Source organism: Mugil cephalus, chromosome 11, assembly GCF_022458985.1.
Source record: "Mugil cephalus isolate CIBA_MC_2020 chromosome 11, CIBA_Mcephalus_1.1, whole genome shotgun sequence".
Classification (NCBI taxonomy): domain Eukaryota; kingdom Metazoa; phylum Chordata; class Actinopteri; order Mugiliformes; family Mugilidae; genus Mugil; species Mugil cephalus.
In genome coordinates, this window is record NC_061780.1 from 24,416,241 (window position 1) to 24,443,247 (window position 27,007).

Genomic DNA, 27,007 nt, shown 5'->3' on the forward strand with positions numbered 1-27,007 from the left:
ATGCCTAGAGATTCCAGTAATGTATGCGGTTTGCAACTAATTGATGCACATTTCATTGTCTTTATTTTTTAAATGGAGTTTTGCGGTAAGTTCGGTGCAGCAGGTGTAGAACTTTTATTGTGTGAAAGATAAAGACGTTGACATGACAGCTGTGTTTCATAACTTGTTTCCCGTCTTCTCATTACAGATCGCTTTACGGTGTACAGCGCAAAGAAGCTCAGACAAGCTTGGAATAAGTAAGTGGAACGTCCACACATAACTTTTTTATGGTGTCCATCTCTGGGCCCAGTGCAGAAATAGTTAAATAAGTAAAAAAAAAGTTCGTTAAAATAAGCAAAGAAGAATAAATATACACCGAACCGCCCCTACATTATGACCACCTACAGGAGAAGTAAATAACCGTCGAGTGACGATTCTGCTGGGAAACATTTTGTCAGGTATTAGATGTTGCACCCACCTAGACAAGACCAGGTATCCTCCACCCCATAGCAATGACACTCCTTGATAGTAGTAAAGCAGGATGCAGCCTGACTCATGCAAAAAAATGCTTCATGTACTTAAAAAAAAAAATGAACTAAAACTAAAGTTAAAAAAACAAAAAAAAACATGAAAAACAGAAAGAGGTGTTGACCTGTCCTCCAAATTCACTAGATCCCCAACTGATCAAGGCCTGAACTAATAACATCCTGTTACCATACACCACAGGACACCGTCAGAAAGCCCATGTCCATTTTCAGAAATCTACGAAATCTACACAATACTAGTAAGGTGGTCATGATGTTATTCCTGATTGGTGCATATGTTTCGTGTCCGTCTACTGTTGAATGCAGATTCTCGTGGCTGTTACTCTTTTTTTGCGCTTAACAACAACATACACGCTTCCTGTGGTGTTCACGTGCACAGTTCTGCTGTGGGACATTTGACACACAAGGCAGGGAAAGGGCACGGTGGCACAGGCAGGGCCTCTCCCAGATATGTGCCCACTGTCTGCCCCAGGCGCACATCTGGAGGGGGGAGAGTGCAGCAGGCAGAAGGGAAGCGCGCCTCTTTTCCTCGGGGGGAATTTTTAAGCGGCGCCCAGCCAGTGATTTATGTAAAACTCCAGCTGATTAATCAGCCGGAATCACAAAGTATAGCTGCTACGGTGAAGATTCAGCCCCCCTAACTAAAGCCCTCATCACACAGGACTGCTAATACCCAGGTGCCTCATGTGATTTATAATAATTACATAGGTCATCTGTGTCCTTAATCCCCAGAGGATCTGCCGCGCCTCTGATCTGTAAAGTAAAGAATCCACCACAGATTCCTGAACATAATGTACGAAACTTTTGATCTCTTTGTAATTCGGTGCCTCCAGTTTCTGGAGTCTAGAGTCAGGATAATATTTTAACCCTGGATAAGGGTTGTATTTGAATAAAACTGTTTTATTTTCTATTTTTCTGTATGTTTTATTTTGCCTTTATTTATCCAGGTTTGTCCCATTAAGAGCAAAGATCTCTTTTACAAGGGAGACTCGGCCAAGAGAGGCAGCGACACGAACAGGAAATAACATGCAAAACAACATAAAATCACAGTTACATAAGAAAGAAAAGCCCAGTTAAAAAAAAAATATGCTCACAAACAAACTGGACACAAGAGATTTCATCATTTTTAAACCCATTTAAAAGTGGAGTAAAGTTTATACCTCTGAGGGACTATGTGTCGTAACCCACGCATGTAGCCTCTGTGTCTTTTTTGCCTTTTTTGTTCATTTTTTTTCTACTTCCTGCTTCACCTTCAACACTGGTGGCTGAAAATTTCTCTAAAAATGAGCGCCAAGTCATGCAAAAGTCTCCAAACCTCCTCAGTTAACCTTTCCTCAGTGTTTTCCATCTTGATTGATCCAGAACAATTGACTGGAAAATTCTGGAGACAGTGAAGTAGAGCGGAAATACTGAAGCCAAGACCAAGCGCACCAATCACAGCTCTTGTGGTTTGCATCACAACAACACATAGTTACCTTTTTGGGATCCATCAATTAACACAGAAGCATAATTTGCCTTCAAGTGTTTAAGTTTGACGTCAGACTCTAGGTTGATCTATGCAGCAGGTGTAGAAAACCTAAAAGCTAAGTTTTTCACAGTTCTTCATACCTATATTGCAGTTTATCCTTAGAACGGAGACTGTATTTTGTACATTTCAAGTTTAATAGAGCAGATAAATACAGTGGATTATTATCGTACCCTAACAAACAGAACCTACTCTTGACTGGAGTCCACCTGTCACATTTGGACATAGCTTTGACCAACTTTCTCTCCTACGGATGGTTTTTGTGGCGTAAAGTTGGACTGGAACGGATTATACTTTGACAAAGATCTGCTGGGCAAGATAAATATTTTTTGGGGTGATAGACAGAAGATTAATAAAAATGCAGTCGTATGTGTCGCCTGTGGGTGCATGGAGCTGAACTAGTTTTCCACTAAACAGAAACTGTTGGAGAAGCGAGCTGCTTTGTTACGTCTGATATTGACCCAAAAATACAAGACATTTAGCAGCGATCGAAAATGTCTTAATTGTTTAATAAGAACAATTATTCCTTCATTGATCCCTCATTCCCTCATCACGTCATCCATAGACATGGGGGGAGACAAATTGAGATGAGCAGTAGTAGAAAAATAGATTTCCTGCTGTGGAAATGTGGGCTAGTATTTCCCAATTCCTTTGTTACTAGACAATTGTCGTTCACTTCATCCGCGAGTGCTCGTATTTTTTATTTTTTTATTTTGATGTAAAACGGGTTCAGCGTGTCAACGTTTAACCCCTGAGGTAACGCAACGGCCCACTTTCTGCACACGCAGCTGAAAACATGCGATGACAAATGAAAAGCAGTTGAGGTGAAGTGAGATTTTCCTTCCGCTCCCTCCCAGTCTCCTGGTCCCGCTCCAGTCCAGGAGGAAATAAAAATGTGAAGAAAGAGAGTGAGGGGGAATGTTAATGGCCGTCACTTCCTCCCCGCTGCCTTTCATCGTGGGCCAGGGAGCGATGAATTTGATATGAGCGCATATACGCTCACTTTGTCTCTACCCTGAGAGTTGGCTCACCCCTTCTTAATCTCTACGTTTCTGCTCTCCGTCAGCCATTTCTCTGTTTTCCTTCCTGCAGCTGTGAAAATCTCCTAAATGGCAGGTGTTTTTTATGCTTTCGTGCTTTGACATACACTGATCAGCCACGAGATTAAGGCCTGACTAGACTGGTCAGGTGGGTAACACCCTCAGATGTGTCTATTTAAATCCTGACTCTCCGTTCATCTTTATAACCTAACGCTAACATTAGCAATAACATTACTCTTAGCACAGCGTCCAGGTAAAATTCACAACTACTTTTAGTGGCCACTACGATTTCCATAAAGACAATAAAATTAGAAGGGTTTATGAGACAATGAGCAATAGGATAAATGCAGAATGTGCCCAGCAGCAGAAGCCAGTGTCATGCTGATATTTAGAGAAAATGCTTGCATTGGATGTCCAAATAGTTCTTCTTCTATGGCCAGGGTCTTCAGTTTTTTATAATAAACTCTGCCTTGTGCTACTTATAAATATACATTATTACTATCATTTTGCGTTGAAGATTAAGCTGTTAAAATAATACACAGGTCTCGGTCAATTGCTGAGAACCTGACAGAGTCAGAGTGTTAAATGTGGCCTTGTGATTGGCTCAGCAGCAATAGGGGCGGGGCCTAATGTAAACAGGAGGCTTAGATTGTTGGGTGTGGCTAGTGTACAGCTGAAAGAAAGGTCACGTCTTCTGCCTCCATTTATCCCTTTATGTTAATGTGTGTTTAAAGAAAAGTTAAAAGAAATAGTACCTACCTACGCGAACCTCTTAGGGTTCATGGACCCCCTGTTGAAGACCCATGTTCTAGGGAGCATGAGTACATTTAATGGCCTATTACGTCCTTTACAGACCTTAACCTGTCACACCTGACACGATGTGAAGGGAAAGGCCTAAAACGACCGCGTTTTTAGCTGCACACTCACTTCATTCGTCACCTGTTGCCTTTTTGTTTTTCCTTTTTAACGAAATAAACCCTTATTTCTGTAACTCCGTCATGAGTCTCCACTTTTAAGTTGCTGCCCTTGAGCTGGATCATAACAGTAAACACTGGTCTATTAAGAGAAAGACATAACAAAAAAAAACAAAAAAACTGGCTAATATCAACCCTGTTGATCCTCTGAGAGTACATACCCACTGGGTGTTTATTATATTGACAGAATATTAAAACACAAATATGTAATAAATCCTCGTTTATGTGAGTCAGGTTGTGGTTTCTCTGTGAGCACAAAGAGCACAGGTAGATACGTGTGAAAGATGTGGACGTGAAAGGCTTACATTCCTTTCTGCTATCGCTGAGTGAACGAGCGAACATCTGCATTCGGATGGTATCTCCTATGGCTATCAAACACGTACAGGTGATGACACACTGGCAACAGAGCGAAACATCCATTCTCCGTCGGAGCGTGGCGACTGCTTTTTCACGGCTTTTCTTCAAAGTAGAGCAGGGGGGCCCTTCAAGAGGCAAGAGTCACCTCAGTGAGAGGAAACCACCTGACTGCTGTACCCTCCCACAGGAGAACAGGGCCCACACAAGCCATTTTGGAAAGTCTTGATGCCATTCGTGTGAAGATGATTTTATGAAGAGCTTCCAACATCAACGTCTGACTCATTTAAAACTGAGGGCGTTGCTAAAACATAAGTATGAAGGCAGCTTCAATCTATATATGTGCAAACAGGTCATAACACGCAACTGTAAAGTAGTAAAAATGCTACTGGAATGCTTATGTGGAATTAACTGGTGCAAGTGCAGGGACAATATCATGGAATAATAATAATCTTGCAAAAAAAAAAAATGTTAATTTGTATGTATGTAACTTAACTTTTATAGTTTTTTCAAAATCTGAAAAGGAGTTCAAATTCCTGAGCTTTTCCTTCTACACAGCTGCCTTTTTACAATGTTTCTCCAGCACATTTCTTTATTTAAGCCGCCGCTCTTCTGCCAGTGTTTCAGTTTGTTTTCTGGGTTTGAACCCTCGTAAACGGGGGTCAAGAAAAAAAGTTATGAACTCTTAAAACTTGCGTTTCAGAGCTTTGGAACTTTGGTAGATGTACGCTTTGTGCTTTCAGAGCAGACTTTACAGCACTTTCAGGAAGTTTGACCACACAGGTCCAAGCCTGCAGGTCATGTGATTTTTGGCAGCCTTCTCTCGTACCTCTGGTTGGAAACTTTTTGGGGAAAAAAAAGAAAGAAAGAAAGGAAACACAAGCTGAGATTCTGGCAGTGGGGCCATTTGTTGGTAACCTATCCGTTGCTCTTTGCAGCCATGGTCTCTTTACATATTAGGGAATTTTGAGGTTCAGGGTAACGCTTTGTGTTGCTCTTCATGTTTTTTTTCAGTTGTTCCTAAAGTGTGTTTGTGCGTGTTTTGTCTGCTGCCATCAAGGAGTGTGGTATGCGATGGGGTGGGGGTGCCTGGTCTGGTCTAGGTGGGTGGTACATGCCAGGTCCAAAAGGTTCCCAGCAGAACATTTAATTGTCACAACACGGTCGATGGTATTTACTTCTCCCGTCGGTGGTTCTAATGTTGTGGCGCATCGTGTGTATATATCATTTCACAGCCTGGATGAGTTGCAGTTATATGAGAAAGGAGCCGGCGGAGGCCTTGATGGACTTCATTAGCTTCATCTCTGCCTCTGTGCTCAGTGAGAGCCGAACAGAGACTTCTCCTCCCCGCGTCTCTGCGCTGATAAGTCGAGTTGAGATCCCCATTGAGAGACTCGGCTGTCAGAGCACTTGACTGGGGAGCCGAGCACGAGAAAAACCGAGCAGAACATGAGAGGAGCTCTCAGCACCGCGAGCGCGGGGGCCGGCGAGCTGCGCCGAATAACATCATGTTTATTTAATGCCGTAGATGCCTAATTACTGACTGAATTTGTTGCTCTTCATTTATTTTCAATCTTTCCTCCCCTCGGCGCCGCAAGCCCGGGTTGGTTCAGGAGTTCAGTGCCTCCCAGTACGAATACACTCGTGCACTCGCACACACACACTCCCTTAGAATCTGCTTCCGTCTTTTACTTTCATGAAAAAGTTTTTGTTTGTCACAGTGACCCCGGTCACCATGTGCCGTGCGAAAGAAAAAAGGTGTAATGTGTGTGTTTGCTCTCCTGCATATGTGTCTGTTCTCAGAAGCGTTTTTCCTCTCGAGTCAGCAAACCTTCAGCTATAATTAAAAGCTTTTTGTTGTCAGCAGCTCCGTGGATTAGAAAGAAGGCTCCTCTGTCAGTGCTGTGAATGAATACTAAGATACAATGTCTTTGTTATTTGAACAGTTTACAGTGAATGTTTCTCTGGTGACTCTTGTCTGATCCCATGTTCCTGTTCCTGTGTGTGTCAGGTTGGGCTACGTGGACCATGCTGAGGAGTTGGCCTCCAGGTTCCTCCAGTGCTTCCCAAAGAACCGGCTGTCGGCCCAGGCAGCGCTGAACCACGAGTACTTCAGCAACCTTCCTCCACGGCTCTGGGAGCTGCAGGACAGTACGTACAGCGTCGTTATTATCTCCAATATGACAAATGTGTTTTTTTGTTGCCTCCCGATCCGATACTAGTGATATTCGATACCATCAGAGGAATTTATTTATTTATTTAAACTCTGAAGTATATTGAGGTAGTGGCTTCATTTACTTTATAGCCGAGCTAATACAACAACAGAAAAACCAAACAGAGACACAATAACACAAAATATGCGTATTCTGTGTTGTGGTTTAACCTGTGGTGTTTCACAAGGTTTGTTGTGTTGCCACAACTCAATAGTTTAGTTACTTGTGTGTGTTCCTACATTATCTCGAATGACAAGTATCAAAAGTATCGACATTTTGATTTGAGAATCGAATTTAGTGCATAAAGATCTGGTTTCAGAGGTATCTGTATTTCAGTATCGATCCGCACGTCACTATCTGATACAGATCTGATCCTAAATTTATAAAAGCTTTCATTGTCTTCCTTGTATACTCCTGGAGTCGACTGGATTCAGTCCAGATATTTCTGTGAAAGTTAATGTAGTGTGGAGAGGGCAGCTTGGCTCCAGAAAACCTTTGTTCTCTACTCTAGAACTCCCTAACCCTCTCTAGAACATTTCTCTCCCCGACACTCATGTCCAGGAAACTTTCAGTGATTTTTCAGTGCAGCCTTTGTCTTAGTGGGCTCATGTTCCCTTCTTTGGAGTCGGGGGTGGTTTTGGTTATGAATCAAAGTGGTATTAGTAAGTAGTACTGAATGATGCTGTCCTACTACAATGTCACCAAGCGTCCACACACACGAGTAAAGTACTTCCACACAGCAGACGTGTTTAGTGACATGATTTTGGGTCAGTTTCTTCTTATTCTTCTTCTTTGATTTCTGGCAGCTTTGACGTAGAAGCAGAAGCAGAAGGAAGAAAAACAAAGAAGTCTTCTTCACTTTCCTTTTGCTAGCTAGCCAATCGCCTTTCAAACAGAAGAAGGAGGTATTTTAATGCTGCGTGGATGTGGTTTTGGTTTATGACCAGACCTCAAATAAATAGCTACAAAAGAACATGCTTGGCTGAAGCCCGATACCGATCCCGACATCCATCGTTACAATAGAATACTTTTGTCTTCATTAGGGTACCATTATATTATATTACATGTCTAGAATGAACGATCGTGGTTTTAATCACCCGTGGATCGTACAGTTTACTCCTCCCTCTCTACTTCTTCTTCTTCTTCTTCTTAATCTTTTCCTCGTCTCTGTAAAGAAGCAGCAACCTGAGTCTGTTTTTGATCAGGAAGGGTACAAACACTGTCTCTTTATGTGGATGCCGTTAGGACAGTGAGCCCAGTCGGACCACTGCTGGCCCCGCATCGCGCTCCGTTTGATTTTCTCCTCTTCCTGAGTTGTTGTTTTTGCCCCAGAGTAACTGCACACTAGGCTCTGCCTCTGAAAAAACTCCTGAAACACACAACATTCAGCTTTTAAAACACATACACACAGCTTTCTACACATCTTCCTTTCTTTTTCTTTACAGGGCAAAATTACAAAGGTTATATTACAATATTAATATGAAGTACAAATTGCAACTCAAATCAATGGCTCCCCAGCAAAAACAAATAACCACAGGATTATGTCCAACTCTCCACATCCTGTCAGTAGGGTTAGGGTTAGGGTTAGGGTTAGGTTAGGGTTGGTTAGGGTTAGGTTAGTGTTGCCTCCATCTCCTTTAACATTAGTACTTCAATTAGTCAGAATTCTCAAACTGCAAAAGCTTTGCAATATCACAGACACTGAATCTTTTTTTCCAGTTCAGAGCTACCAGGCCTGTACTTGGGCAAAGTTAATAAACATCTGTTCTGTAGCTCTCAGATTTAGATCTGTTGGATAAATATGTAACTAAATCATACTGGGACTGAGTACAATGTTTATTGACAAGATTCTTCTTATGTTATCCATCACCTCCCTCCAGAATGTTCCAATCCTATTACATTCTCAAATACAGTGTATCAATGTTGCCTTTGTTTTGTTTGTACCTATAAAGTTTAACTGGAGTTACGTAGGTCTGCATTAACCATTGTTTATATGTGAGATAACCTCAAAAGACTCTAGAGCTTCTCCTTTATATAGGTCTAAAATTGAGCGTAGCCCATTTTTGGCCCACATTATGCAAAGTTTAAATGAAACATTGCCCCAAATTGCTTGCAACACCTGCTCAGAGTGTGATCGGGATACGGTGTGCAGTTTGACATTAAGTTTAGCTCTAAGAAGAGTGTTGTTACGATTTTTAAAACTAAAGAATACACGTTGAACTTTCCATTTCCCCGTCTGTCTGATCAAGTTTGGGTTAGCTGCAGGTGGCGTATAATGATGCTTTTAGGATACTGCCTAAACTTCCAAGGTGTACAAGTGTAAGTCAAATGAACAAACGTGAGCAGTAATGCCCCCACTTTGCATGCAGTGCTGAGGAGTCTTATGTTTAAATTTATTTGTTGACGATCTGCCTCAGAAAACAATCCAGGTCTGGGTTGAGCCTGCACTGATACTCTTCCTGGTTCTGGAAGCACTGGAGTAAACTGGAGTGTTTTAGCTAGTTAGCTTTTGAATTTTAGTATTTTAGTTGATTGATGTGATTGTCTCGCTGTCTGGTATTTATTTTTGTCTGTGTCTATATGCACAATACTGGTCTGGAATAAAGTTAAAGTGAAATAAATCAGGCTAAATTGTGACAAGGGGGTTTAGTTTCTTTACCTCATATATAGGACATGTTCCTTTCAGAAGCAGATTTCCCTCCTCTCCTTCCATGTGGTGCTTTGGGTGTAAGAGTCAGAGGCATTAGCCAACACTTCACAGTCAGCCTATATTTCAATTAATTCCTACAGAATTGGGTTATTGCATGGGAATATGCCAGAGATGACTCCATGTCCATATTGTTTGACAGGCTAACATGTACATTCATCACCAATCCGTTAAGCTGTTTTTCATTAGCGCTGTGAAAAGCCTGCTCAGCAGACCTGTGTGCGCTGCCACTGACATGGTGGTTATTTTAAAGGGAGAATTCCATTCTTAATTCCCCCCGATTAGGATTTTTCAGCGTTATTAATCCTGTTATCAGCACCCAGCAGGTTGTCGTGTCTGAAAAGAATCAGAAGGCAGCGGTCACCGGGAGAGACGAGACGGAGACGCGCGAGAGATGGCTCATTTTGATTTTTGTCATGCCCGTTCCTTCTCTCTCTTTCTCCTGGTTCTCTCTCTGCACTTCCTTTATCTCTATCCCTCTCTTCTCGGCACGCACATGTGACACAGGCGGAGCCACCGAAGGAAGGATGAATTAAAACAGTTTATAAAACGGGGGGGAAAGGAAATGGGTAAACACAGAGAACCCGTGTGCCCGTGTGCAGATTTGCACGCTTTCACTTTTGTGGGGGAAGGATGTGTCAAAATTATGCAAATGAGAAGTGAGATAAAGAACTGGCTAATTACTCCAGTTGTGGGTATTTGGCTATAAACTGCGGCACAGTAATTACCAGAAAAGACAGATGCCAGCGAGAACAGCCCGGCATGAGCGTCAGAGAGCTGCTCTGTAGATAAAACTAACCAAATAGAGGATATACTGAATTATAATAAAAAGAAAATGGCGTGTAAATGTCTCATTTTCTCCCTGCAGGGATGATATTTCTCTCTGGTCAACAGTGCACTCTGTTATCGACTTATCCAGACAATACCCAGACAGATTACCAGGGACAATGACAGAATTATTGAGACAATAGAGCTCCTGGGGGTTGCTCCTACTGCACTGGATCGGATTGTAACTTTTCTAATTTGATTTCATTGAGAGAGAGTGTGTGTGTCTGGCTGACAGCGTAAGAAGTGTTCGGAATGAAGAACGACACAACTCTGGTCTCACTGGACAGATGATAGATTTACATGGACGTGGAAGTGGAGTGAAACTGTCCTCCGTTGTCTTGGCTGAGCTCTCTGACTTTATCCCCAAGTTACCGAGAGAATGGAGGATGTAACACGTAGGGTTTTAGAGTTGCAAACAAAGAGGATCCCCATCCTGAATTACAGCACTTATTAACAGTCTAATCTGACCACTTTTGCGGATACTATTTCCAAACCAGTAATCAGATTAAAGTTACTTATCCAAGTTACTGTGCGTTTCTATTTTTCCATTTTCCGGAGTAAAAAGATATGTTTTTGCCTTCTTCTTATCTCGGGGAGTGACGTCACCGTGTGTTAAGTCATGTTTTCAGCGTGAGGACAATTTACGCAGCATCACAAATGTAAACAACTGGAAATGCACAAACTGCCACTACAAAGTCGCTGTGGAGTCGTGGTTTGAGGCGCAGCTCAGGGTCACACGTTTCCTCCTCAATTTGATTCCAGACACAGGGATCAAAACAAACAACAACAACAAAAAAACTTTGCCTTCTGTGCAAAACTGTAATTATAAAAGTTGGTCGGGCAGTTTGTTGTAGAGGAGATGCTTCCTTTTTTATACAAAATAAAATGTATTATTTCTTTTTTTAAATAACTTCTACTCTAACTTAAAATCAAGTAACTAAGTTACTTTTTAAAAGAGCAATCAGTAATCAATAATCAGATTACTTTTTCAAGGTAACTGTGACAACGCTGCTTGTTGATATAAATTCAGTTTGGTTCAGTTTTATTGAAATGGTGTCAATTATGATACAAATGGTTTCAAGACGCTTTACAACCGGGAAGAGACCGAACAAGAGAGAGTGGGGAAGATCAGGAGGAACGAAGTGAACTTTATATCTGGCGTACATACACAGCCATCAGCCACAATTATGACAACATTATGACCACTGACGGAAAAGAAAAGAGTTGAAAAAAGAGAAAGCAATAACTTAAAATCAACAGATATTTAAAGAAAAAAAAAAGTAAGAAAAGAAAAAAAGATCAGGACAAAACTTATAGAATGTTACATTACTGTGAAAGGAATCAGTTTATGGAACAATCTGAACAGAGAAACCAAAGAATCCAAATCAATCATTTACATTTAAAAGAACAATTAAAACCAGTATGTTAAGGAAACGTGACTGTCAGTGTTGGCCAACTACTATTTTATTTTATTTTATTTTATCTTATTATTTTGCAGCTTGTTAAGTTGTAGTTTTTAAATTTAAGTTCTTTGTAAACTGACTTGGGGTAAAGGGGTCGATTATATAAGATTATTCTTCATTCTGCTCCCTTCATTCAGATTATCAGGATCAACAGTTCAGATTTGGGAACATTTGTGCTGATATTGAATTGTTTTGTTTTAATCAATGAATGAAATAAATAAATAAAATAAATACCACTATAGCAGTGACACAGCAGGATGCAGCTTGACACAGACACACACACACAAATCCATCAATCCAACCAACAGATTCAGATACGACAGGTTTTTACAGCGGTTGGACCTCGATTGCTCCACCAGGAGGCTCATTGCACCACTTTAACACCACGGGATACAAAAAGATAATTAAGCAGTGTTCACAGAACTAGTGATAATGTATGTTCCTGCAGGCTGTTAGTTATATTGCGCAAAGTCAAGGAAAACAGGAAACCTTGTCTTCATCAACCGCTTCTGCACAGTTTTTAAAACGGTGAAACAAATAGTTCACCGAACAGATAGTGAAAGAAATGTTGAAGAACGCTGGAATGCAAAAAGCAAATGAGCTGTAACACATGCAGTAATCCTCCCAACAGAAATACCAAAAACCCCGAAAATAAACATTCACTTTTTAATAAGCGCCTCTATCTGTAACAACTCGCTCGGAAATGTTCCCCTTCCTGTCAGCCTACATACTTCTAATCCGCTCGCGTCTCCTTCCCCCTGCAGTGTCTTCTATCTTCACCGTACCAAATGTCAAGCTGCAGACGGAGAGCGGGGACAGCATACAGGTGTGCGCGCGAAGGAACAGTCATGGGAAGGCATCCTCTGGCAGCAGCAAACACTGACCTGAGGCGGCATCCTGCACACGGCTGCCTGACAGGTACGTCCTCATTATCATGCAACTGGCACACACACGCAGCCAGTGAGCTGCAGCAGCATGCAGTCGAAAACACGAGGTGAAACTTTAATGATCTGTGTGGGACAACTGCTACATTAAAACAGCAAAGTCGGATGCTGCAGATCTTAAAACTGCGTGTCGATGCAGTGAAAGGCTGTAGATTGATCTCGTTTTGTATTACATTTCCTCCACATGACACAGTTTAGCCCTTAATAAAAAGTAGTGCATGTTAGCAGCATTGTGCCATATGATCCACATTTTCACATCCTGATCGTTAAATATCTGGTCTTAATCATGTGAGGGACTGTAACCACGCTACCCAAGAAAAGTAGTGAGTAAAACATCAGTATGGGTCAACTGATACCAAATTCCAAGAGTTTTGCTTCATTCACAGCATTTTTTTTTTGCCTCTTTTCACTTAAGAATTACAAAGTATGTGCTATAAATAATAGTTTGGGCAGATATTAGCGCAAAGTCGCTGTTCAGAACCGTCAGATTGATTGAGATTGAAAGTTGATATGCATCGCAGCATATATTGATGTGTTGGATTGTTATCAAGTTTGTGCATCACATCATGTGTCATTTTTATTATTAGTAATCTGAATTTGTTAAAAGATGTAGGACAGGGGTGACAAACATGCGTCCTTTGGAACAAATTGGAAAGAATCACATAGAAGCTTGTGCCCAGGTCGACAGGTCTGTCACAGGGCAGCACTTTTGGCTTTAAGGCTCAAAAAGGTATTGCAGGACATAGACAGTGTAACTTACGTACGTAGCCTACGCCAGTGCGAGCCATATATACTTGTGTGCTCGTCAGTGTGGTTTCGCTCTGTAAAATCGCTGTCCAAACACTAGTCAGCGTCATTAGCCTTTTTATGCCAATTGAGTTTGTTTCTACTTCCTGCTTCACTTTCAACAATGGCAACTGAAACTTTCACTGCAATTGTGCCGAAGACGAGTCATATCTCCTCAGTTAACCTTTCTTTATTCATCCAAATCAATCATTTGAAAATCGCGGAGGTGGAGAAGCAGCTAAAAAATTGAAAGCGGAAACACGCTACTACCAGGTAGACCAGTCAGAAGCTCTTACAGCCTGCGTCCCCGCAGCTTCATATGAATTATATTATTAACAGTACACTAGAAAATTAGTTAAGAGTTGCTGCTATCAACATTTCAATTTACCAAAAATCAGATGTTGTCCAGACTTTTGCCTGTAGATCCTGGTTTAGCTTCGCTAACCACAAGCACCTCTTTTAGTCTGATTTTGCATTGTTCTCTCGGATTTATAATAACTTGTTACAGCAAAAACACAGCAATAATTCACTATTTTCCATGATCCACTTCAGTCTGTGGGCTTTGTTTGCCTCAACGAGTGCCTCCAACATGGCGACTTCCGGTTTGATGACAACCCTCTATAAAAGTAACTGGTGTTCCTAATTTGTCCATTAGGGGGCACACTGTTTCAGAGTTACAGACAAAACAAAAACACCGGGACCGGAACTAAACAGCAGATGGCACCAATGAGTTGAATCGCACCTATTTTTCTTGAAAAAAAAAAAAATGTTGTCCATAGAATGTTTTATAAAAGGATAGGTCATTAATCTTAAACATTATCATAATGTTATTCTTTGCACTAAAACAAATGGAAACATTGTCATTATTTATATATTGTTATGTCACTGCTCTGACCCGCTCCAGATCAAATTGGGCAAAATGTATGAGATTACACAGAGACCTCATAGATTATAGTTTATTTATCCTGCGCGACTGCGTTACATGAAACACAATAGTAGTGGTGTAATTTCTAAATTACGTGACGTCTGCAGGTAAAACTAATCCTGTGCAAACACGGCTTTAAGTCGGCCGTTGTGTGGTGGCAGTTTATCATTTCTTCCGCGGTGTTTTTTCCTTTGTGTGTTCATGTTGTGCAGGCTAATTTGCTCACAGGTGGCCAATATGTCTTACTGGTCGTAAAAGGAGGGAACGGCAGCTAATTATCAGAGAAAACAGAACACGAGGGCAGCACAATGCGACGGGGAACACGCATGTGAAAGGCAAACACCGTGATAATATGCATATTTGATCATTAGCCGTTCAGTCAGACATTTCACTTATCTGCATCCCGCCACCACCACCACCTTCCTTTCATCGCCGCGGCCATGAGATCTGTGCCGTCCGCGCTGAAGCAGAGAATGCGGTAATAGATGGAGGAATGGCTTTGAGTGGGCGAGGAGGGTGTCCCGCTCTTTAGAGACGGGGGTCTCATTCACAGCTCAGATAAAGCGGCATTATTTGCATGTAATAAGAGGTGCAGAGGCCAGGCATGGGGATAATGGCCGGCCTAATGATGGACCAGGAGCAACTGTGAGAGCAGCGGCTCCACAGACCAGATTCTATCTGTAATTACTGACAGGTGCAAAGACGGAGCAGATATATCGGCTCGTTTGTTTCCAACTTTCTTCATGTTTTTCCTTTTTGCATTTCTTAAGTTTAAGTATTCGCTGAATATGTTTAAGAGTGTGTGTATCCCGATCTGATGGCTGATGGCGTCTCTCTTTCCCTCTGTGTGTGTTTGTGTGTGTGTGTGTGTGTGCGCGAGGAGGGAGGAAGTCACCCCTCCGAGAGAGCCGTGTCCTCTCAGCTGCACATTTACATTGAAATCAGCCTCTTTGTCCGAGCCCCGGCCCTTAAAGCGGCGCGACGGGGATGGGAGAGCCGGCACAGATAGCGGCCTAATCCCCGCGCACACATCGCCCATTAATGCACTGACAAATTACACGCAACGCACAGCGCACGGCTATTTATACACGTCCCGCGAACGTAACCCGTGCAACTCTTTAAGCTGCGAGTAAATACACTTCAACGTAAATGCGAAGTGAAAAAATAAATAAATAAATGCAACGTTTGCTGTCGTCCTTTATATCGGTTAACGTGCGGGTACTCGTGTAAGGGGGGAAGTAATGAAATAAATCGCAATGAAAACGCATGCATTATTAAATAGCCCTGATGTTTGATATCACATCACTGTGCAACGACTGAAAAGCTGCCCTTGACTTTCTGCTGTCAGCTCACCAAGTACAGCATTTAGATTCTGACTCCGCATCCTGCACGCCAAGCACTATTAGGCCACTGAGCTCTGTGAAGGTAAATGAATTGTAGTGGCTGTAATTAAATACTGAGGACGTTAAAGGGATATTCCACTGATTTTGAACAGTTCTTCTATTAATGTGAGGGGCACTATAGGATTGGAGCAGATCTACTTTATTTTTTCATATATAACCTAAAGTTGCTGTTGAGTTTTGGGGTTTTTGACGAACCGGTGTCTTAATTTGTGCCCTTTAACGCCTCTTGCTTCAACGTTGAGTTTCTTTAGTGTGTATGTTAAAGATCTTTTTCTAACCATAACCTGACACTGTGAGGTCCTGAAAATGACAGAACGCAAGAGACTAAGAATTCAAGCGTCTTTAAGTGGCCGTTTCTAATGTTTGATGTATCATCCGTCTGTCCCTCCCATCCATCCATCATTGTCAACATCAATGAATCATCCGTTTAGTTCAAGTTTGTCTGTAGGCAGCGAGACGAACTGTGAGGAAGAAACTATTGGAAATATTATAAATTCACAACACTTCTTGTCACAGTGCATGACTAATAGTAAAGCGTTATGGTTTTTTGATTTTTTTTTTCTCAATTCATGTTTGCTTTAAGACTGAAGTAGGTAAGAATTTATTTAATTTTCAATTTAAAAAGCAAAATCGACCAGTAAATTTATCTTTCGTCCTTTAATATATGAAAAGATAAGACAGAAAAGACAAAAGAGTTAATCAATGTAGAAATATAACATACTGGAATCCCTTCTAATGTCAGTAGATAGTAGATAACTGACCATCTGGGCATTTATGAAATATGCTAAGAACTACATCCTGGTGTTACTGCTAACCGGAACTAGGTCCTGTACTATACGTACTATATGTATGATTTTTTATTTTGTTGTGTTTTGTAGATCGTTGTGAGGTGTTTTTTTTAGTTGTGTTGGATGTAGAAAGAATAGTTCCAAATAAATGAACTGATAATTAAAATGGAAAATAGTCGCTAATGGACTCATATAAAACCAGAAGTATTTGTAGGTGAAGAAGAAGAAGACGTTTATGGCAATCAGAGATTTCAGAGGTTTGTCTCCAGGAAAGACTTTTCTGTTCAAAACAGACTGATGACATGACTTTGAATTAGGTTTTGTGCAGACTAGTCACCCATGACGCTGTAAGCATCGTGTCGACTAGTCTAAAGAACATCCGCTAACGCTTGCAGAAGAACGGTCCAAGTCCCCTGGACAGCAGTCAGTTAAAACTGTGGTAACAGAGAGAAGGAGGCTGCACATCAACTATTTTCTAAAGTTATTAAAACCTTTAGCTAAACCTAACCATCTTCTAACAAGCTGTGAAGTACTAGTAAATGCTCACGGTGGTGCTGAGTTGCAGCCTGCTTTTATACAGGCTATACTGTACATATCTTCTGTCTATTCAGGTCAAGAATATAGATTGTGTTGTTGCAAAGCATTATTTTCTACTGGGTTTTTATCAGCAGCGACTTTCATCACATAACAGTCAACTTTAACAAAACTGGTGTAGTGCAACCTTGCACTTTTACGACATGTGTTACTTAGATACGGGAGTAGCAGCGCCAGCAGACGGCGCCATGTTTTGGATCTCTCGTTTACAGTTAAATTTTTCTTTCTCGAGTTTCGTGTGGCCTCTATTTTGTTCATGTATGAATAGGTAGTAGCTGTACAGCCGTGCATGGTAAAGGTGATGCAGCTTACGACAGTTAACGACGCGGCTGCTCCTGCTAAGTTAAGTCAGTCCACCAATGTGGACCTCGAAATGTTACACAAGGTATGTCTGAATCTGATACGATCTGAGCGTTTGTCCTGAATATGGAGAAGCACCAGGTTTATTTAGTGCTGAACGTGCCTCAGGCCGTCATAAGGATCCATGCGCATGAGAGCGGTGTACAAGTAAATTCCAGATGTGAGTGACTTCCTGTTTCATTGAAGGTTTATTTTATTGTTTTTGATATTTTTCACTTTTAAATCACGTTTACAGAAAAAAAATTAAGTCTAGTATTAACTTTTTTTTTTTTTTTCATTTTAGAAAGCAGACTAAAAAAAGGTTTATGTTTCTGGTTTTAAAAGAAAACTTAACTGATTGGAGCAGAACGAGCTCTATTCATATAATTCACGTTAACGTGATTTAACGTGATGTGTGAGTGAATGCGCGTGAGCCCGTACTTAAAGGTACTCGTTTTCTGGTTAAAGAAAATAAATAAATAAGAAGAAATGGAAGTGGAGGCTTGCGGGAGCAGGGCAGGATTCCTTTTTGTTGAGGCGGCGTTGTATTATTTATAGGAGGTGGTGGTGGAGGCAGGCCGCTTCAGACGGAGCGGAGCAAAGAAGGCGAGCAGCCCCCTTTTCTCTTTTGTGGGTCTATTCCCAGTGGGCAGGCTTTGTGCTGGCTGGATGGCTGCCTTTGAGGAAACCCGGGCGGCTATTGAGCCGAGAGTGAAGGCCGGGCCCGACTCGCCTTCACTTGAGACACAGCAACACTACAGCACTACAATGTCTGTCACTGCTGTGGCCAGAGAGGAAAAGAAAAGGACGGAGAGAGTGACAGAGGATGGTGGAATAGTGGGAGTGTTTGATTTTGGCAGGGGAGGGGGGAAAAAGGGAGGGAGGGAGGGAGGGAGGGGTGGGGGAGTGTTTTTTTTTTTGTGGTGGGAAATGAAAATGGGCAGGAAGAGATGGAAGGAGTGGACTGAATAAAATGGAGGCGGGGTGGAGAGGGGAAGAAAGAGGGGAAAGAGATAAAAAGTAAAAAAAAAAAAAAAATTAAAAAAAGGCAGGTCTTCTTTACAGCACTGCACTGCATTGATCTATGTTTATTCATGATTCTGCATTATTCACAAGATTAGCTGATGCAACTTGGTGCCGAGGATAGGCAACGGACCCCCCCCCCACACCCCCATCATCAATCCACTCAGTGACCACACACTTCAACTCCCGAGTCCCAACAACAAGTGGGAGACAGCTGCCCCGTCTTTGAGCTTCAACACACTTCACTTTGGGCTCGAGTATATGAAGAATTGAATGGAGTGGGATCACAGTCAGAATACATAACGGAGCATAAAACATTGATTCAATCAGGGAGTGAAAAGCAACATGAAAGAGGTAAATTCGGCGCCTCGGTCCAAGAAGAATTTAGTTGGTTGTATTTTGAGAAGCAAATAGCTGGAGGCTTGAAAGCATTGTTACAGATCCATACTAAGATATTATACATATATATTTATATATATATGGGGTTTTATTGCAATGCTGGACTTGGTTTCTCATGTGAAATGGTGAGTTCAGTTCAAAGCAGAGCTGCTGCACATGTACGTATATATATCCATTTACTCACATTTCACCACCTCCTCTCCGGTTTCTCCCGGCGCATTTTAGCATCTTTCAGCTCACTGTTTTGGCTTGGTAGCTCACACCTTCACTCTTCTGATTCATTCAGAAGTTTGTAATTTAATTTAGTGAAAAAATGCACCATTGAAGACCACCTCCCCAGCACCACCTGGTCAGAGGACAGGTAGTCGGAGGACGTAGTGGCGTGTTCAGTAGGTGGAGAGATGAATATAGTTTTTCCAGTCGGTGGAGGTCATGACCAGAGGTACGAAACAATAAAATGTTGAGCTCAAATTCATGATGTCGACATGAAGATGAATCTAAACGTCCTAATGCTGATATTGTTCATGAATATGTGACAGGTCTTATGTGTTGACACATAACTGGAACATTTTGCATATGAGTGAATTATTGTAATTTTATATTCATTTCATTATTAGTAACGTCCTGTGATTACACATTGCTGCTGCAACATTGACATTTCCCAGTTTGGCCTCAATGAAGTATCCATCTACAGTTTACTAATGTCAATGTAGCACTTACATGCAGTTACCTTTCTTATTATATTGGGGGTTTTTTCACTTGATACTTCCTGTTTCCGTAGGCAAAAGTGTGCACATTTGTAGCCCAGCCCCGTGACGGAAACACTGACAACAAACGATTCTCTTTCTGTTCATGTTAAGTCGCGCTGGTATTACTCACAGTTTTCACATCAGTCTGGCATTGTAGTTAGAAACCTTGAAAGTTATTCATATTGGCGTAATAGGGGCAACATAATCATTTATTAAACAAATCAAACATTCTGTTTCTCGGCCTGTGTTTGGTCAGACATCAGCAGAGCACATAAAGAGATATATAGGAAGACGTGTGTACGCTACATTATTAACCCTATAGAGGGCGCTCATTGAAATTAAAAATTTAAACCCTAGTTTTCTAGGGCAGAAGAAAACTGTTTTACTTTTGTGACATTGTTACTTGTATAACATTTTGCGATTTTTCATGTAGAAAATCAACATCAGTGAAGTTGCCAAATATAATATGATATATAACATAAGTGCTGATTCAGGCCCTTGTCAACATTCACATTAGACAACATTAGGACACTTCTTCATGGTACCTAGTCAGGGTTAATAATTTTGCCTTTAGTTAGTTGATTATGATTATAATAAAACATAGGACAAATATTTTACTGAAATTTATTGACTAATTACAATATAAAACAATTTAACAGTATAAAGATCTTTACTACACACAATTGTTTTAGAAAAAAGTCATTAGTGCAAAATGAGAAACAGGAAAAAAGTAACAAAACTATAAATGTATGAATGTAAACAACACAACAACAATGGGAAATAAAGTTTGTAACAAAGTTAGTTGAGCAAATACATAAACAAAAGAATCAATGTAACAATAAATATTAAAAAATTGCTCAGAGAGGGAAATGTTGGCTCATTCATTTTCCATCAAAGAAGTTAGTTTAGTAGCGTAACTCTTCTCTTCTCATCAATAACAGCATCAGTACCAGTTGTGTGATGCTGCTGTGATGCTAAGATATGAGAGTCAAACTCTGTCCATATCCACCTTTCAGCTTTTACTACAGGTGGAGATGGAGAAGCTCCCAACGCAGACTTGGAGAGAAGCTGCATTAATCTGTGAGGAGTAATAGAAGAGAAACTGTAACAAAAGTATCAATCTCATCACACTAGTATCAATCCAATACCAATACTAGCCTTGGTATGGACACTACTGATATAGCCATGGCTGTAGGCTGGTTTAGTTTAGGGGAGCAACGCTACGGTGAGGAAACCCTAATATGACATAGTTCTTTTTCTGGACCACGTTTTCTTCGGGTGCGTTTTGATTTACCACGCCGCTGTCGTCAAGGTGCTATTCTGCACTACGCTAACACTCAACTATTACAGTTAACAGGCAAAAGTTTTAATCCCTGTGCCTGTATTCATTTTGCTCATGGCACCTCTGCCGACCTCTAACGAGCGTTGAGTGGTGAGGTGGGACCCAAACGCAGGAGCAGGAAACAAAAGAACTTTTAATGAAAACCTTCAAAAATCTGGAACAAAAAGAGCTGCAGGTCAAATTCAAAACATAAATCCAAAAAAAAAGATCCAATAAAAAGAGCTTGCGGTAAAGGGATGGAAAACTAGTAAACAAATATTCAACAGAGGCAACTAAATGGCTGTAAATTGACGAAAGAGACAAAGGAAAGGACAGGAATGTACTTTATACGTACACAAGGGCTTAGAAGTTGGTAAGACACGAGGAGAAACCAATCAAACAGGAAATAGAACCAGAATCTAAACACCAACGAAGAAACAGGACAACAGCTGAGGTGATAAAAGTCTCTAATGAACTTTTTATACAAAGCAAAAGACACACAGTTTAAAGAACACCAGGGAGCTGAGTGCTACACCGAGTGAACTGTCAGGTTGTGATTTAGCCATAAACACCTCAGCGCTAATCTGCGTTTGACAGGTAATCCACGGCAGACTCTTTTCTCTTCCACGAATCAAACCCAAACACAGTTCCGCACCGAGTGCCGCTGGAGTTGCGCCGGGAGCCGGTGTCACGCGGTTGAGTGCCGTTCTCTGTTCTTCTGCTGGTCACCTGGCCGGGCTTCACACGAAGCAGCAGCCTTTGTGCGCTGTGTCTGTGCAGGCAGCCATCACAGGTCAGCGACAGGACACTCTGGCCCCCAAGCATCACTGTGTCACTTTGAAGATAACAGCTACAGGCGAAGCTCGGCTGCACCGTCCATAATGTAGAGGCACCAGCTATTTATCTAGCTAGCACACACACACACTAGCCACTAACCTGAGGTATCGTCTCACTGACTGCCCTGTTTCTGTTTTTTTTTTTTGTTTTTTTGGAAACAAGATAAAATGCAGGGAACCTTCATGTCTGTGCGAGCATTTCTCTTAAAAGCACTATTTGTCCCTTGGTGTGTTTTCTACCCTGATGTCTGCCTACTAAAGCCATCACTGTCCAAAACTCACAAAGTCAACAGGACAGAAAAGGATATTTTCATTTATTTATTTTATTTTTTTTATTTTTTATTTTTTGGGGGGCTCTGTAGCGAGAAGAAATAGATTTGTGCAGTCCGCAAAACGACCTGTCAGAAAGTTTTTCTAGGTAGAGGACAAAGTGATTTAAAGTATATCCCTGCTGTGAGCCTGAGGGGGGGAAATAGGAAGTGGAGAGGGAGGGGGAGGGATGAAGGATAACCGGAGGCATAGCCTTGAGAAATGGAGAGCCTTCAGTCAAATCAGTCGGTTTTACTCTCCCACTGCCTCTTATAACCGTGCGGCTTCAGTACCTGCCAGCAGTGTGAGCTTTCATTTCATCCCGTCCTAATGGAACGATGTTTCGGAGGCTCCAGGTGTTAAATGCAGTTCTGCTTTATTTTAGTTATAATGTGGACGCGTTCACAGTCCAGACCCATTTACCTTATTTACCATCCAGCTTTTTATGCATGAGGCGTATTTAAACCTGTTCCATGAAACACTGAATTAACGTCCTGTTATTGTCATTATAGGCATGATATAAAAGAAACTGCAAGATACAGCAAATAACTAGAATAAAATGCAAAACAATCAGGCATAACATTATGACCACCTTCTTAATATTGTGTAGGTCTCTCTTGTGCCTCCAGAACATTAATCAGAGAATGGACATGGGCCTTCTGAGGCTGCGATGTCTTGCAACAGGTTGTTTTTAGTGGGGGCCTTTGTTTTTTTTTAGTTGTTCCTAAAGCGTTTTTGTGCGTCTGTGTCCTGCTGGGGTTCATTTCTATGGGGTGGGGTTGCCTGGTCGGGTCTAGTTGAGTGGTACTTGTAGTAACATCTGCACCAGGATCCGAATACCAGGTCCAGAAGTTTCCCAGGAGAACGTTGACTTGTCACGATGGAGTCAATGTTACGTTTTACTTCACGTGTCACTGGTTTTAATGTTGTGGCCGATTTACAAAACGGCACTCGACTACATGCCCTCACAAATGTTGGATTCTCAAAAATGTAACCGTACCCTTTGCACACATCCTGTCCATTGATGAGGATGTGTGGGAGGTCGACCCTGCACTTCCTGAGGTTCAGAATGAGCTCAGGATGAGGTTATTTGTGGAGCACCACAGTGTCTGCTTCTGGACCTTGTGTCATTCACAAATTGAAAGATGGTTTTGGATATGGATAGGTGTACGATTATGTGTGTAGAGACAATACATTAGTAGACTTGTGAGGTAGCAGAGGTGAGGACTGAGGTCTAGGTGGAGCAGTTTCTGTCTTGGAATCTCTGCGCTATAATAGTATAATAGTAAAAGCTGTCTGAGCATCTGAAGATCAGTTGTTCTCTGGAGGCAATTCAGGTTTATATGCTCTGTACTATATGTGCTGCACTCGGTTAACTCTATTATTCTCATCTGAGCCCGACTGTTCCTGTGTGCAAGCATAAATCTTCACTGGCCTTTTTCCCTAAAGATTAGACACAACAATTTGTGCCAGCCACCCCCACTTTGGAACTTAAGCAAATCCTAGGTGCCACAGTATGTAGTCAATACAACAGTTTTGGGGGTGAGAGTGAGGCTGTAGAATACTTGTTTTTAAAATGAAAGATGCATTTCTATACATTTACCATTAAAAGGCATAGATTGGTTGATGCCTCCAGGTTCACGTCAGGACTGTTTCTAAGGTATCCAGAAGAAGCACCATACCTTTTTCACTCCATTTCTCTATCTTCCAGTTTCTACCCCATCCTTCCCTTCTCCTCCTCCTCCTCCTCCTCCTCCTCCTCTTCCCTTCACCATATGGCTTCCCTTAATGAGCATTGCACATGTACCTCCTTCCTTTTTTGCCCCTCCAAAAAAGAAAAAGAAAAAGCCCAGTTCCTTTCTTTATGTGGCGCAGCCAACAGATTCTCGTCAGCGGTGGATCTGGAGCTTCTTGTCTCCGCTGAGTGATTTAGCGTCAAATAAAGCATGCTAATGAGTTTAACTTTGTCAGTCTGCCATTTGAAACGTTTTTTTGGGATAATGAGTGAGCTCACGTCGGTACAGGGAAGGACTTTTTTTTTTTATGCATTAACTGTATGTAAATTGCCTCCCTCTATCCACCGCTCTACCTCTTGATTGCAGTCGCGCAGCTTCTAAGTGACAAGGCCCACATTTAGTTGTCAACATTTAATGAACTCACTTATCCGGAATGACTGCGGTGATAGCAGTAGACAGTAGGGAAGTCGTTCTGAGGGCTTTACGACTACAAGGCTCACTCAGTTCAATGTGGTACACGGGATGACATGTCTTCACGAGCGAACTAATAAGCCTCTTAAACCGTAACTTGTTGGCAAGTCAGTTATGATAAGTGAGTTGTTCTAAAACTTTTCCTTCGGTGCGGACGAAGCAACACGTAACAGTTGGATTTTGGTGAAATGGAGGTCAGCATGATGGCATCAGCATTTAGTTCTAATAGCCCTCCAGTTTGAGATCCTCCTGCTGTAAATCAGGCACAAACACTCAATTCAACAAACGGACATTTCACAGAGAAGTGTCCTCTTTTCCTGCGTCCACGCTAGAGATGCCTGTATGTTCTCGTCATGCAAATCTGCACCATCCACTGCAGCAAATAGTTTCTTTCTGCAGAGTACTGCACCGGAAAACATTTTATCTTTGGCATATATTGTATGTAAGCTTAAACATTTATTCAACACAATGTTTGATATTCTATGACCTGCCACCCTCAATGTTGGACCAACCATTGCGCCCCCACACCTTGTAGAAGACTAAAACCATCTCCTGCTGCCAAATATCTGACATGTGACAGCCTAATCCGATGCTATATTGGTTTAACGGCATCTTCAAAGATGCAACCTTTCTCTCTGAGAAAATACATTCAGACATACATTCGCAAAAAAGATAAATAAATTAGCTTAACAGCTTTTCAATGTATATAACAGTCCTGCACTAAATCCTCCTTCAATACTGTTCTAATGTTCAGTTGTGTTGCTGTCAATCTGGTTTGAATTGAACGCTGAAGTGTTTCTGTTATTTAGCCACTGACTAAAATGAGGATGGTATAATCACAGAAACTGAACTTCATCATTTCTTCCTCCTCCTCCTCCTCTTCTTTTTGGATTTTTGGGAGTTGTGATGCCACCAGTCGTTTTACAATCCATCCCAAGCTAAAATTACTGTGACCACACTTTAGAGATTTCTGCAGTTTGACTGACTTGCTCATTTCACCCAATTATGGTGCTGGCCAAGGTCATAATACCGAAATGTGCCATCATTAATTTTACTGAAAAAATTGGATTCATTAAAAAGGAAATCAATATTTAGTCACTGTTTGAGTTGCTTAGAATCTGCTCTAAAAACTGCGTTTCGTTTCGTATTGTATCGTATCGTATCGTATCGTATCGTATCGTATCGTATCATATTGTATTGCACCGTATCGTGTCGTATCGTATCGTATCGTATCGTATCGTATCGTATCGTACTGTATCCCACTGAACTCACACACAAAAGGCAAAGGGTGTGGATAAGAGACACGCATATATTGGTGTCTCTTTCCATTTACCCAAATTGTATCACTTATTCCACGCTGTCAGTGTAGTTAAGGCAAACAAAGGCCTGCGTCCTTATCCACATGAATGCAAACACACACAAAAGAAGAAGACTAATGAATATGCAGAGGCTGTAGATTCTCATTTTCCAAAACACAGCTCATGTTACCCTCAGAGAAAAAGGCTGTGGTTGTCTCTCCGTGTTTGACCTCCTCACACAGTCTACAGGAATGCGATTCACCCTCCATACCCAATTGATTCTGTACATGCCATAGCTGGACATGTTTCCCCATAAAAATGAGATTGAAAAGCTGGTCTGAAGGAAGCGGTGTTCGGACAGCAGAGCTTTTTGTCCGTGGAACATTTAGCTGCTGCAGTGGAGCGAACAAACTGAGGAGCTATTGTGTATAGAGGGAAGTGTGAATGCATGCAAGCAGGCGAGCAGGAGAGCGGTATGCAGCAATATGTGTGTTAGATGTGCTAATTTCATTAAGAATATTCAAAGTGTGCCGACCCTCTAGTGGTCCCTAGGCGCTCTAATGTTTCTAGCAGTCAACATACCGAGGGTTTTTTTCTGTTCTCATTGGGGAAAGCGTAGTGGGACAGAAATGTAAAGCTTGTCCACAGGTCACAGGTTCATTTAAATTAAAAGGCTTTTTTTTTTCCTTTGGGATCATGAATGTAATGTAGATTACTTGCTCCATTAGATCATCATCTTATATTCAGTGTTTGTACCAAGCTGTGCACGTGACTGAAGAGGGAATCTCTAAAAAAAACGAAGAAAAGGTTGACTCTCAGGGGATCATGAGGCTACCTAGTACATTTCATAACAATTGCTTAGATTTTGACATTTATAATTTAAAAAGATCGTTTCAGACTCTCTCTTCATTTCGCTTCACGTCACTGTACTTGCTCTTTTTGGGGTTTTTCATAGCTGGTTGGGTCAAGGTAGCAAGTGAGCCGAGCTACTACTGAAAGATAATATAAAGAACTGATTAGAGAAAAGGTTTTTTTAAATGTACTCTATACTGAAAAACTTTAATAATTTTTTGGGTATGTTGTTGTTTCTTTTTGTCTCTACTAACTGCGTTAGTGTCTATTTTTAGCTACATATGGCCTTTTAAATTGCCCCTTGGGGACAAATAAAGTGAACTGAATTGAATTGAATTACAGATGTTCTTCCTATCTTTGTGAGTTTTACAGCTGTTTCACGTGGAATCTGTAGCTCAGAATAAACGAGGAGCTCCTTCATTCATGCATACAATGTGACAGTTGGTCCAAACCAGTTATGTTCATGTGATGTCAGATAACAGTAGTCGCAAAGAGTTTCAATACAATTGGGCTTTTTCATAGAAAAGGGGGGAAAAAAACAAGCTTCCCCCTGTAAAAGTCAAGTGGGTTCATGTGCAGTTTATCAACTGACATCATGTACATTGT

The 27,007-nt window shown here is 41.4% G+C and overlaps 1 protein-coding gene across 3 annotated transcripts in view; it reads left to right on the plus strand.

The window, feature by feature from the left end:
• The window catches only part of cdk14 (cyclin-dependent kinase 14), a 197,257-nt gene that overhangs the window by 132,166 nt on the left and 38,084 nt on the right, over nt 1-27,007 (plus strand). For all 3 annotated transcript variants that reach the window (XM_047598412.1, XM_047598415.1, XM_047598413.1), the window contains 3 exons: nt 188-236; nt 6,429-6,568; nt 12,393-12,546. In XM_047598412.1, coding sequence (XP_047454368.1) covers nt 188-236; nt 6,429-6,568; nt 12,393-12,511 — 308 coding nt within the window. In that variant the 3' untranslated portion in view covers nt 12,512-12,546. The remainder of the gene's footprint in view (nt 1-187; nt 237-6,428; nt 6,569-12,392; nt 12,547-27,007) is intronic.